Below are 12,960 nucleotides of genomic sequence, written 5' to 3' on the forward strand. Positions count from 1 at the left end.
AAGCTGACACCTTGCTCACCTGCAGAAGCAGTTACTGGGGGACCACCAAGACCTGGGGTGATGCTGAGCTGCTCAGGAAGAGCCAATGCAGTCCAGAGATGGGACTGATGGTGGGGGAGGGAGCTGCGCCTGAAATATCTCAGACACAACAGCGACTCAGCAGCCTTGGGCTCTGCTCCGTCCTCAATGAACATTTTGTGTGAGCGGGGTCAACCAGACGCGAGGAGCCGGGAGAGAACAGCACCGCGCGCACGGGCTTGGCACCCGGCCACTTAAAGGCATAAGGTTTCCTCTTGCTTTCTGCTTGGGAAGTAAATAAACATTTTTAGGAGGAGGTTGTTTCCAAAGCGTGCTTTTCTCTCCCCCCGCCCCCCAGGACAAACAATGAGGATTTTGGAAGGAGAGGTTGCGGAGGGGGTGTGATAAGAAGGTAATTAATTACTGCCAGCATTATTTCTGCATGCGCACTGATCTGGAAGTATTCTTTCAAGGACAGGTGTTTAATACCGAGGAATATACTTAATACCTCAAATGCAATCATCCTCTCCATGCAATTAGGCCCTGGTTTACAGCCCTTGAGTGCAAGCTTCGGTTGATGTAGGTGCTTAAGAGTTTTTGGTTTTTTCTCCCCCAGGGCCTCCAAAGACACTTTTTTTCCCTGCCTGGAGTGCAGAGCACTTTACAGAGGCAGGGAAGTGTCCTTATCCCTGCTGGCTGAAAGCAGAGAGGGGGCACATGGGAGGAAGGACCGCTACCGAGGAAAAAGTGAAGATCATAGAATCATAGAGTGGTTTAGGTTGGAAAGGACCTTGAAGATCATCGAGTTCCAACCCCCCTGCCATGGGCAGGGACACCTCCCACTAGACCAGGTTGCCCAAGGCCACTTCCAGCCTGGCCTTGAACACCTCCAGGGATGGGGCCTCAACAACCTCTCTGGGCAACCTGTGCCAGTGCCTCACCACCCTCAAAGTGAAAAACTTCTTCCTAATGTTTAATCTAAACCTGCCCTCTTCCAGTTTAAAGCCATTCCCCCTCATCCTATCGCTACATGTCCTAGTAAAAAGTCCTTCCCCAGCTCTCCTGTAGGCCCCCTTTAGGGACTGGAAGGCGGCAATAAGATCTCCCCGGATCCTTCTCTTCTCCAAGATGAACCCACGCAGTGCCTGAGGAGCCCCTGCAAATGAGCTTTCACCAGGTTAGCACATGCATGCCCACCTGAATAATCCGTGGGCTTTTGAGGATGTCCAGAGGACAGGGATGTTGCCAGCAGCTGTACCCAGGCGGAACTGAGAGCTCATGGAAATGATGGAGAAGTCCTGTAGTGCTCACCCAGCACTGTTCAGCCGTAAGTAGGTACATTGATGTAAAAGCCAGGAGGGTCTTGTTCCTGCAACTCCATTAGACCCCAATAGTTGTGTCCCTAGCATGAACACCAGGCATGCTAATCAATGAATTAGTGCTAATTAGTTAATGAGCCTGCTGGTCACCTCACAGAGGAAGAGGTGGGGAGACTTTCCTAATTCCAGCTACAGGGGGGCAGGACCTTGCTCGGAGCAGAGGAGATTTGAACTCAGCTGCTCTCCATTAGCCTGAGGAGCACGGCCCCAGACATCTCTGGTCACTTCCACCACTGACAATAATCATGAGAAATACCAGCCACGTCTCTGGAGAGAGCTCCCTGCTCTGCTTTTGCTTGAGCTGCATCATGTAGCAAGATAATATGACATTTCTCTCTAATGAAGTGTTTTTCATCCCGGAGCACAGCCAGCTTTGCAGTGGAGATGATGGTCAGGCCTGCTGGAGGTGGAGAAATGAGGAGTGGGAAGGTGCATGGCAGAGATTTACAAATCACAGAGCTCAGCTGCAGAAACCCAAAGCCAGCACCCTGCCCCTTCTCTGTATTGCCTCCCCAGTTAAGCTCTCCATCCACTCCAGCTCCCAGCGTCAGCAAACGGACATTTGTCGCCTCTTATCAAAGTTGCTGGGCTCAGCAAGTCCCTCCGTCAACACGCTCCGCACACATGCACGCACACTCCCATCCAACACAAACTGATGTGACCAATTATACAAATACAGATCTGGCAGTAATAAGCCTGTTTGCTCCGTCTCTGAGTCTCCAGTGAGCATTCCCAGAGAGGCATTACCGTATTTCTGAGGCTACTGCACAGACTGCACCGTATCTTTTTTTTTATTATTATTATTATTGTTCCTGCTCTTGCTTGCATCTTCAGAGAAAGAAAAGGAAAGCGCTGTTAAAAGTTGACCAAGAACTGACCTCAACTGACCATCAGCCCTTTGGATCAGAAACATCAGCCTGTATAATTTGGAGTAAAGACATGTACGCAAAACTCTTGTGCTTGGTCTATCCAGGAGAGACAAACAAAAAAGCCTTTTTGTGGAAGCACGAGTGGCACTGACCCCCGCAGAGATTTACTCAGGATAGCCCAGCTGGCAAGCAGTGACACTACGAGGTCTAATGAAACCGATAGCTGGTTCCTGTGACTGTGAGTCATTCCCCTGGGAAAGTGGCAGGCCCCCCCGTCCCCGCCAGCCCCGCCGGGAGAAACGGGCAGGGGCTGTGTGCGCAAAATATCAAAGCGGCAGTATCGCGTGGACCTCCTTCCACGCATTCCTCTTCCCACGGGCGAAGCAAAAGTTAACACTCCCCTCCGCCCCAACCTTTCCCTTTTGAGGGAAAATAATGGGGGAAATGGCAGATAGAGATGACAATTCCTGCTTTTTAGTTTGTAAAGTGATTTTTTTCCTTGAAATGCCCCTTCTTCCCAGCCGCTCCAGCTCATGTCCTTCTTTCTAAGTGACCCTGTTTTTCTGTCCTCCATGCTAGAGGGGAACACAATAGCAAGGATGATATTCTCTCTTCCTGCAACAGTTGGGAACACTGGGCACAGCACTAAGACCCAGGAGTCCCTGAGCTGCAACCGCACTGCAAGTTACGTTTTACTGTGCCTTAGCCAACCCTCCTGTAAAACAGTCCTAATGCTGCTCCCCATCTTGGTGTCTCAGAGGTGCTCTGTCAGACCTGTGTCCTGCGAACACCAGTGATGACAAATGCAGCGCCTGGGAGGAAGAAGAAAATCTAGAAATGGGCTGTTTATAGGAAAACCATGGCCACTGCATCACCAACAGCGGCCTCACCAAGAGTCAAATTGACTGTCCCACACCATACACAAAGCCCTTCTGAACAGAAATAGCCCTTCCTAACCTGGTGGCACGGAGCAGAAGAGAGCCCATGGATCAGCCCCAAGGGCCAAGCAGCATTTATCCTGAGGTGAGGTGCTCGTGCTGCCAAAGCAAAACGCCTGTGCACCCAACTGGCATGCAGACATGTCTGACAGCCACCCATGGAAGAACTAATCAGTAATGTGCCCTCCACAACCTTCTCCTGCATCCAGCTAAACCCCAGGAGTGCAGCAGTGCTTGCTTAGTGGGCATTAAGCATCTAGGATGGGCAGGGGGGATGCAGGGAAAGCAGAGGGAGTAGGAGAGCAGAGTCCATTCGAGGAACAGATGTATGGAGGAGGTGTAGGACTCTCAGGGATCTAGGCACTGTTAACTGCAAAGAAGTTTTGGGGAGCTGCTGACTTAGGTGTGCCGTGAAGCATCAGAAGCACGGGAAACCTTTATAGCCAAGTCACTCATCAGACAATGACTCAGGTCCCAAACACCCACCTCGCCTGCCCTCTGTCAGAAAAGGGTTGGAAAAATATTGCCCAGCTCTTTACACAAGGCCTTTTGTTGGCTGGTCAGCTTCAAAAACATTTCTTTTCTCCCCCAAGTGACAGCGCTGCCATGAAAAACAGGAAGAGATTGAATACAGTAATTTAAACAGTCAAACTCCATTTCCTGCCAAAAGGAAAAGAAAATACCAGCAAAAGGCAGAAGCCAGGCAATAGTTGGGGACAGACACTTTGATTATCTTGGACAGATATTTGCACTGTGTATCCGGTAAAAGCTACAGCAAAGGAGGTGACACCTTTTCATTTCAGGGACTGGAGTCTGTTAGGCTGCAGAGCAGCAGGTGATGCTGTGAGGCAGATCAGGCCGATGAGGAGACCAGGATCTCCCAGGATAGCAGCCCAGGTTTGCAAACAGCTCCTCAGCTGACAGCCGGGATCACGTGCCAACAACACACCGTGTTTGGGACTTCATTGCCAACCAAGGCTTCAGCAAGGATCCCCATTCCTCTCGCATGTCCCCAGCAGGCCCTGGTGCCCTCGTGTTGCTTTGGGGTCAGTCTCCAATACCCTCCTCTTCTTCATCCGTGCTCGTATGTCCCACACAGTTCACCTGCTTGGTCCCCAAGGTAGAGGGGAAGGCTTCCCTGGCTCCACTTCTGAGAATCCCAGTAGTGAAATCATCACTGGGCTTCAAAATGCACCTATTGTTAATCCTATTCCATAGTAACGAAAATCAGCAAATCCCCCAATGATCAAGTCCTGTACCAAAATGGCTCATTTACATCTCCATCCTCCTCCCAAACTGCCTTTTTTTATGGGTTTGGTTTTGGTTTGCTTTTTTTTTTTAAAGAAATCCAGCATTTCCCAACGGTATCAACAGTTAATTACAAAGTTTACGAGGCGTATTTCAACTACAGCCTTCTTTATCCAACATGAAGATTGTTTTCTGTTTTAAGCAGCCTATTTTTTTTTCCCTCCAGAGCAGCCCTTCCTCCTGCTAACCCCCTGCACATCCATGCAGTCTCGCTCCCCTCGCTCCATACGTTGATGCACCACCGAAGTGGTCACGTTTTGGTGACACACAATGCTTTTGCTCGATAGCCAGAGGGGATGGAGTTGCTCTCTGTGTCTGCGTAAGTAGGAACAGCTTTGGTATCAGGAAAGGAGATTTAGATTAGACATGAGGGAAAGCTTCCTAGCAGCAAAGACAGATCATGTAAGGAGAGAGAGGAATCTCCATCGCTGGAGGTTAAGAACAGGTGAGACAAATATCCGTCAGAAGTGTTATAAGTAGGGCAGGAGGGCAAATCAGATGACCTCATAAGACTCTTTTTTTACCAGCCTCATTTTTCTCTGATTATATGAATTTCTAAGCATTTGGGGTCAAGTGTACTGTTTAAATATAAGCTATTATCCTGTATTTGCAGAGAGGAAAACCAGAGAGGTATTACCTGGGACTGTTCATCACCTGAGTGAACATCGCCAATTTGCAAATCAACTGCCCAGACATAAAAATCCATCATTTTTTCCTGATTTATGCTGAAGAGTAATAGGACACCTATAACACAGGGACAGAGGAGGAACGCACGTTGATCTATTCATCTCCGGTCTTTTATATTTCCCATTCTGGCAATTCTTCTATCAAGCTGCTGAAATCTGCAGTACGCACACGTGCTTGGCACGAGAGAAGCCCAAGCGCGTTACACGGTTGTGTCTCAGTCCTTTGCCTTCACGTTGGCTTTGCAAACCAGACCAGGGCAAGTCTCCAGGGCACCCGACCCTGCAGGACATCTGGAGACCCAACGCCTCCTGCTGTTATGTTGATCGTGAGACACAGCACGTCCAGCCCAGCTTGCTGCCAGGTCCTACCTGACCTCAGCTTTCCAAGCTCCGGCTGCGCCAGCAAAGTTGCCTGACCAGAGAAGCTGCAGACTTTGCTCTGTATTACTCCATCCAAGTGCACTCCTCCCCCACATCCCTGTAATTATTTGCATGCGTATTGCAGGTTAGGAGAGCTGAGTGGGGAATGGTCCCCAAGAGACTGCTCTTGCCCTGAAGTGGCCTTGAGCAAGCATTACACCAAGGCAGGAAAAGAAGCATCCTAATATGTGAATCCCCTTTGAGTCACTTATCGCCCTATTAGAAAAATATTTGTTACCAAAAGCCAGACCTGACCACGCACCAAGATGTGAGAACAGTGTGGTGAGCCCAGCTCCATAACCCATGGTCCTACAGTTAATACCACAAAGAAGGGCTGGAATATGTCTTCTAACAGTGTTTCTCTGCAATGTTAGATGAGGGTTTCCCACCGCTCATCTCTACCCATGTGCTCAATGCCAGGAGCATCAGCTGTATCTGTTCACATGCAGGATTTCGGCTGCTGAAGGCAGGGCAGCGGAGCTGAAGTTCGGGTCCAGCCTTGAGCACAGGCAGGTTAAGCCTCTGTTTGCACCAGCAGAGAAATATTTGACGTCCACACAAACCCAGGGAAAGTCTCAGTGATGGCTTTGTAATTGGTTTTAGAGCTGCTTCAAATACACGTGCAGAGCAGCAGTGCTGGTGGACGGCTGGCAAGCAGGACATCAGCACAGGAGACAGGGCCCTCACAGACATATATCCAGGCTCCAAAATACTTCACCAACCATCAAATATTTTCCAAGCTTAGCGGCTGGACTCTGCAACCCTTCCAGCAGCCAAGTCACTAATACCTCTTCCCTTGGGCAGCACAGCTGATCTCAGGCAGGGCTTGCCAGCAGCTCTAAGTAGACTCATTTAAGGAGAGGACAGCCCACTTAGTTACACTTTTCAGGCTCCTGTTTTTTCTTCAGGGATCTCCAGGCTCTCTCTCCAGCTGTGAAGCATTAGCATCTCTGATTCACAGTGAAGAAATGCAGTCACAAATATGTTCTAACAGTTTTTCCCCTGCTGTGTCACCCACTCCCTAGCTCCTTGTCCTCTCCCCAATCTCTGCAGTCCTCTCCCTCCAAATTCAGCCTGGTATATCAGTCATCTTGGTCCAGGACTCACCCCAAGGGACACAAGAAACCCATTGTCCTTTTTGCTCCTGTCTAAAGCCACCGAAGCCAGGTGACTGACAGGTTTCAAACCTTCTGATTTGAGAGGTCCGGTATTGCAAGCATTAGTGTGGAGCACAAGCAGTGCTGATTTGCAAATGCGTGGAGAGGCTTAACAGCCCAGGAAAGTAACTCCAGTGGGAAGCTCCCATCTTAAATCTAAAGGCAGCTCTTTGAATGTGCAGAGGCCTTGAGGCTAAACAAAAAAAAAAAAAAAAAAATCAAAGCCAGATTTGGGCATAGCCTTTCTCCCTGTGCAATACTCCACAGGGAGCTTTGCAGGTCTAGGCAGAAGCGATCCCAACTGGAGTGAAGGGCCTGTCCCTCCGCACGTTCGGTGGGGGAGCGTGAGAGCAGTGTAAGGTCAAGCAACGATGTTGAGGGCACCGGTGTAAGGGGGAAATAGGAACTGGTAAGGCAGGATCAGTCTCCCTGCGATGAAATTTCTGCCTGCGTTCCTCTTGGTCTGTCCTTGTCCTGCAAAGGAACAACAGCAGGGATCCCCCAGCAAAGGAGGCACGAGTACAAAGGGAAGCCGGAGCAATCCCATATCCCGAGCCCTGACTCTGCCTTGAGATTACGGGGCAGGAAAGCGCTCTGGTGTTTCTCCGTATTCCCTTTGCTCAGACTTGAACTTGCCTCTCACTTGAAAGAGCTAATTAAGGAAGGAAATCAAAGCCCAGAGAGGCGGCTATTACAGCAGCCTGGGTGCAGTGCCGGCTGTAATGCTGATTTCTGTGCATGGTATCAAAGTCAGCCGTATACTGGCGGGGCTGACGCAGGTTTCTGCAATGACACTTTAGCAAAACGACAGAATAAACTAAGACAATTTCTAAGGACCATTTGTAGGTCAGGTAGACCAGCCTCTTCCCCAATCCTGCCCTTAAATCTTGCAGCATTTAATCCTTGATCTGCAGCCAGGCCTTAATTTTTCAGAGCAGAGAGAGCACAGAGCTGGCTGGAAACTGGAAGTGGAGGGACTTTGATGGTTAATGACCAGTGCTTCTCAGCCCTAGAAGAAACGAAGCCCTGGCTTCACAGAGCTCCCTGAACAAATCCTGCTCTGACTCCAGCTCAGGGAAATAAAATTACACCAGCAGACATAGAAACCAGCCTTTGACATTATCTAGGTCCTATTTTGGTTCAGGTTTGAGCCAAAACTGCACAAGGAAGGGACATTTCATCCCTAATGAATTGCACAGTGAAGTAACAATAGGCCAATTCCTCCAATAGATTCCAAGGCCCCTTGGCTTAGTTTAACAGCAAACATACCATGGCTGGGGAGGTCAGAAAGTGATACCTTCCTCAACTTGTCCATGAGCAAACTGAGGCATGAACTGGTTAAAATACATGGTGTGGTTGGATGAAGGAATAGCCAGGACTGGGACAAAGCAGTCTCAGTTCCTTGGTCCCTGCTTTAATTGTTGACCAACGCTCTAAGATCTGTGAGTACATTAGGAGGTTGAGTTTGGGTGCTTAGGGGCTTCACTTACCGCACTGCTACAGGGAATGTCCTTGACTTTGAGCCAGGCCAGATCTAACGTCCCCTCTCCCCTGTAGCAGGACTGCAGTCTGTCCTTGATGCGATCGTTGATCTTTTTCAGGACAAAGATGCAAAGAGCAGACTCATCCAATGACTTCATCTTCCTTTTCTGCCCCTTGGAGAAGACTGTGAAGAGGATATCATCCTCAGGGCCAACACCCAAAGACCTCGCTAAGATGGCTCCAGCCTTAGACAAGTAGGCTGCCTGGAGCAACCGGTACTCCACCCCATTCTTCTCACAGCCAATGGGCACCTCAACATAGGAGTTAAAGGCTGTGTCCTCCTTACAAAGACGGACCAGCTTGGAGGTATAAACTTGCTCCTTCGTGGTAGAGCCAGGTGGTGAAATCATCTCAGGCTGCAGAGTTAGGAAATAGACAAAGTTACCACTGCTGAAGCCGTAGATGTAGTAGATATCGAAGTCAGGGATGATGGTAAAGGTGTCTGAGGGGATCTTGATCATAGAGGCCACAAATTCATCATGAAAGACGTACGCAAACATCCCATCTGCCTCAGAGTTCTTGGTGAGCTTTCTGCTGGAAATAGTGGGGAAATACTCAGGTTTGCCATCCACGGCAGTGGCAATGAACAACTTGTCATCCATGTTGCTGTAAGAAACAATGACTCCAAAAACAGAGCCACTCTCATTCACCCCAGAGAGATAATGCTCCTTCTTGTGGAAGGGTTCTCCCAGCTTGAAGAGGTCATCCAGCCTCAAAAGCTTGCAGATGCCCTGGTAAAGACTCCCACAGGCTATCAATCGATTCTCCTTGTAGTCTATGAGGAGCATTTTGTTTATGTTGTTAGTGGGCGTCAAGGGTTCATTGCAGGTTTGGACTATCCTGGGAGGATAACACTTGGGATTATCTTCATCAGGACCAGTCTGGTGGGTCACAAGGACCTTCAGGTCACTGGAGAGTTTGTAGATCCTGTTGACAGCTCCCAAGTAAATGTGCCCAGTTCTTTCATCAACCACCAAGTGGTTGAAGTTCCCCTCTGCTTGGTCTCCAGTGAAAGTGATGAAGGGCCTCTTTGGGTGGAGTGGCTGCTGCTTACCAAGAGGCGACACTGTGGTGGATAGTAGGAGGTGAGAAACCAGGCAAGTCCATTTCCACATGGCCGGCGACATGATTAGAAAGGTTTGTATTCCCAAGAGAACAAGGATTAAGAGCTGTAAGAGTCTTCAAAACACCAATTCCCTGGCAGATTTTGCCCTACAAGCAAAGAGAAAAGAAAACAAAAGTACATTACTATGGAGTATTCCTTCCCCCTCCCTCCTTCACAACCATGCCATCATCAGAGCGTATTTAATTGCTAATCCTTCCTTTCTCGTCTCCGAGCTCTCTGCTTAAAACCAGCACAAAGGGAGCCCTCCTGAAAGAAAAGATGCTGGTAGAAAGAGCAGAAATCACATAGCATAATAATAAATCAGCACCCTTTTACTCTCCGTTACACACACACATGCCCCATGGTGCAGCGCAAAAATTCACTGGAAGCCAGAGCAGCGCAGAAGGGTAATGGTAGAAACATCAGGCAATACTGCAGTTTGCAGTGCCAACTTTGACCCAACTGCGTATTTGCTATCTAAGAAGACAGGACAGGAGAAGGATTATTATCCTGCTCTTCTGGGTGAGGGACTGAAGCCTAGAGAAGGTCAGAGACCTGCCTACAGGGACAGATCCAGATGGATGCCGAGCTCTTTTGCAATCCTTGAAGTTTGCCAGGAAGAAGCCAGCTCTGGTCTGACATTAACATCTTTTCAGGGAGACCTCGGTCCAGAACGGGACTGTTTGAACAGGCTTTCCGTGGCTTCCAGATCAAAGCTGCCTCATGCCGGTCCAGCTTGGAGTACAGACGTAGGAGCTGTGGTGCGCCAGCCTTCACTGCCACATCTACCAAGGGCATGCAGCCAAGCACAGAGCAAACTGAGCACCAGGTCTCCTCCCTCCCCTGGGCTCTCACCACAAAAGCGCTCTCCACCCACTGCACAGCCAAGAAAACATTGTCTAAAAGAGAGATACAGTTCCCCTGGGCATCTCAGATGACTGAGGAGAAAGGGGTTGCCTAATTATTAGCACTAATAAAGTCTAAAGGACCATAAAGTAGGAAAACTAACAACCCAGGGACCAGCATGGTGACTTTCCAAAGAGAGGAAATGGGGTTTCCTTGCACTACTCAGACTCTTAAAATCTCCCAGTATATAACCAGTGTGGTGGGAGCATTATGGAGTTCAAATAGTTCCTGTAATTTGGTGAGCACATCACCAAGTCCCATCCTCGTGCCACAAAAATGCATCTTCCTACTCAACACATCCATCTGCTCCCTGGTCCTACACCTTTTCATGGCTGCTTTACCCCCTTACTGCCCCACAGAGCACATGGGAGATGGAGTCCTACCAGTTCAGATCTCACCAGTCAAGCTCCTTGATGACTGCTAACTACAAAACCTTTGTTACTGGTGGCCAGGCTGAGGCACACAGGTCTTTCCTCCCTCCATCACTCTTTAACATCCAGATCAAAATTTCACAAAACTGTTCTTGATTTTAAAAAGGACACAAACCAAACCCCAGGTCCACTGCTGCACGCCAGTGTCCTATCACTTCTCTCACAGAGTGACTTCGCTGAAATCAGGGGTGTAAGTAGCTGAGCAAAGGTGATGACAGCCAGCCCCGTGCAAGCAGGAGGCAAGGGAAAAAACACTGTTTGCAGATCCCAGCAGGGAGGAAGATGTGGCAGTGACACAGGTCTGGATTTGCAGCTCTGCTAACACCAGTGGAACTGAAAAATTTACTTCAAGAAATAATAAAGAGAATAAATCCCGTTTTCTTTTGACCTGTAGACTGATTAGATCTGATAGTGGAAAGGGTAAGTCTGGGCTTGCAGAGCATCCACCACTTTTATGCCACCCCAAATATTTCAAAATTCTCACAGCAGCCAGCATTTCAAAGCTGTTGTATGATCACCTTCACCTCCCACTGCCCTCCCTACCGCAGCAGCCGCAGGCGTTGGATAGATGACGGACAAAGGTCATTTCACATTTACTTTAGGCATGTTTACCCTGTTCTGCTTTGCCTTTCTGGTCAAGCAAATATTTAATAAAATCAAGCTTATACTGCAGAGTTGGCAAGACTGTCTTGCAAGCAGGAGAGGTTTCGCTCGGCAGGGATACGCAGGCTGGTCACGTAGGCTTTTAATAACCTTTATAATGATAGATAGAGCAGCGATGGGATGAGCTCTCCCTGCACAACCATTCCTCTTTCAAAAGAGGCCATCCTTGAGAGAGCAGCAGAAGAGGGAAGCTGTCCCTGTTTGAGTCCTGTGTTCAGAAACATCACGTGGCGACCCTGAACACCAGCTCCCGTCACTTATGAGTTATGATCCATATTTCTAACAGACACTGGTTTGATCGGGCACTAGACAGATCTAGGAAGAAATTATTCTTTTCAAGTACTAAAAAGATATCTATTTTACCCCTATATTTTACTCTATTTTGCTCCTCTTAGCCCTGCAGAGTCAGCACAGCTGCAGGACAGGGAAATGGAAACTGCTGTGACACAGAGAATGAAGAGGTAACGAACAGCCCCTCTTCTGCAACAGGAGCCCTCTGCCCAAAGGTCGTCACAACACCCAGGAGTAGAGTTACAACAACAGGAGGAAATTTGCCCATTAAATTAAGCAGCCAACACAACATAAGAGGAGATATGCCCCAGACGTGAAATCTTTGAGGCCCAAGCGGGTGAGAATTGTGATTGACTTTGGGGTGAGACTGCCACTCGTAGAGGAAGGGGATGGCAAGGGGAACCTTCCTCCAGACAAAGGCAACAAATTTGATCTGGAAACCAAAGAGACCCCAGTGAGAAGCTCCAGCACCATAAGCCACCAAGCAAGTGCAGGAGCAGCCTTTTGGGACAAAGCAGGGAGAGCAGGAGAGCCTGGGGCTCTCTTGCCATCTTCCATCAGCCATCTGAGTGACCCCAGGAGCAGGATTTTCTCTCTGTACACCACTGGCACTCACTCTTTCTCTCCCATCTGCTCACGTTGTTTGCCCTGCACCCTCTGTCCTAGAGTCCCAATCAGTACTTGAGCCTCTAAGGGCTATAATTTATAAATTGACTTAATTAAGTCAAATAAATAACAGCAGAGGGCAGAGGCAAGGAGGACTCACTGTTTAGCTTGCAGAAGAGAGCAGGGTTTGTACTACCCCTTAGAGGATGCACCAAGGAGAAGGGGGTTATACGTGTCTTTTTATTACGCGTGTCTGGATAGCAGAAATCACAGCCACTGGGAAGACAAATAATACAGTGTCATAGACATACCCATTCTCTTAGGCTGCTCGGGCTACAAGAGAGTAATTATATTATAAATAAAAAGCAAACAAACAAAAGGCCACAGTGAGCTGGCAGTGGGGTCTGGGCTTAGGTTCTGAGCTGGGTATTTCCAAAATAAACCCAAAACGCCTTCCCACAATGACCAGGCTCGCTCGCCTTTCCCCCCAGAGACGTGACCAGCAGTGATGCCATGACCCACCACGGAGGGCTCCTGTGTGACACCAGACTGTCCCTCTACATGGCTCCTGCTGCAACAGTCTCTTCACCAACACATTCAAGGTCCCCGGGGAGGTCACACAGCCTCTTCTTCCCCAGGGA

At 48.9% G+C, this 12,960-nt stretch overlaps 1 protein-coding gene across 1 annotated transcript in view; it reads right to left on the reverse strand.

Moving 5' to 3' along the window:
- PLXNA4 (plexin A4) overlaps positions 1-9,444 on the reverse strand; it is a 443,814-nt gene extending 434,370 nt beyond the window's left edge. The window contains exon 1 of the mRNA XM_009882970.1: positions 8,266-9,444. Within this exon, the coding sequence (XP_009881272.1) occupies positions 8,266-9,444 (1,179 nt within the window). The remainder of the gene's footprint in view (positions 1-8,265) is intronic.
- Between the last annotated feature and the right edge of the window lie 3,516 nt (positions 9,445-12,960).

Source organism: Charadrius vociferus, unplaced genomic scaffold (genome assembly GCF_000708025.1).
Source record: "Charadrius vociferus isolate BGI_N301 unplaced genomic scaffold, ASM70802v2 scaffold32, whole genome shotgun sequence".
NCBI classification, from domain to species: Eukaryota; Metazoa; Chordata; class Aves; order Charadriiformes; family Charadriidae; genus Charadrius; species Charadrius vociferus.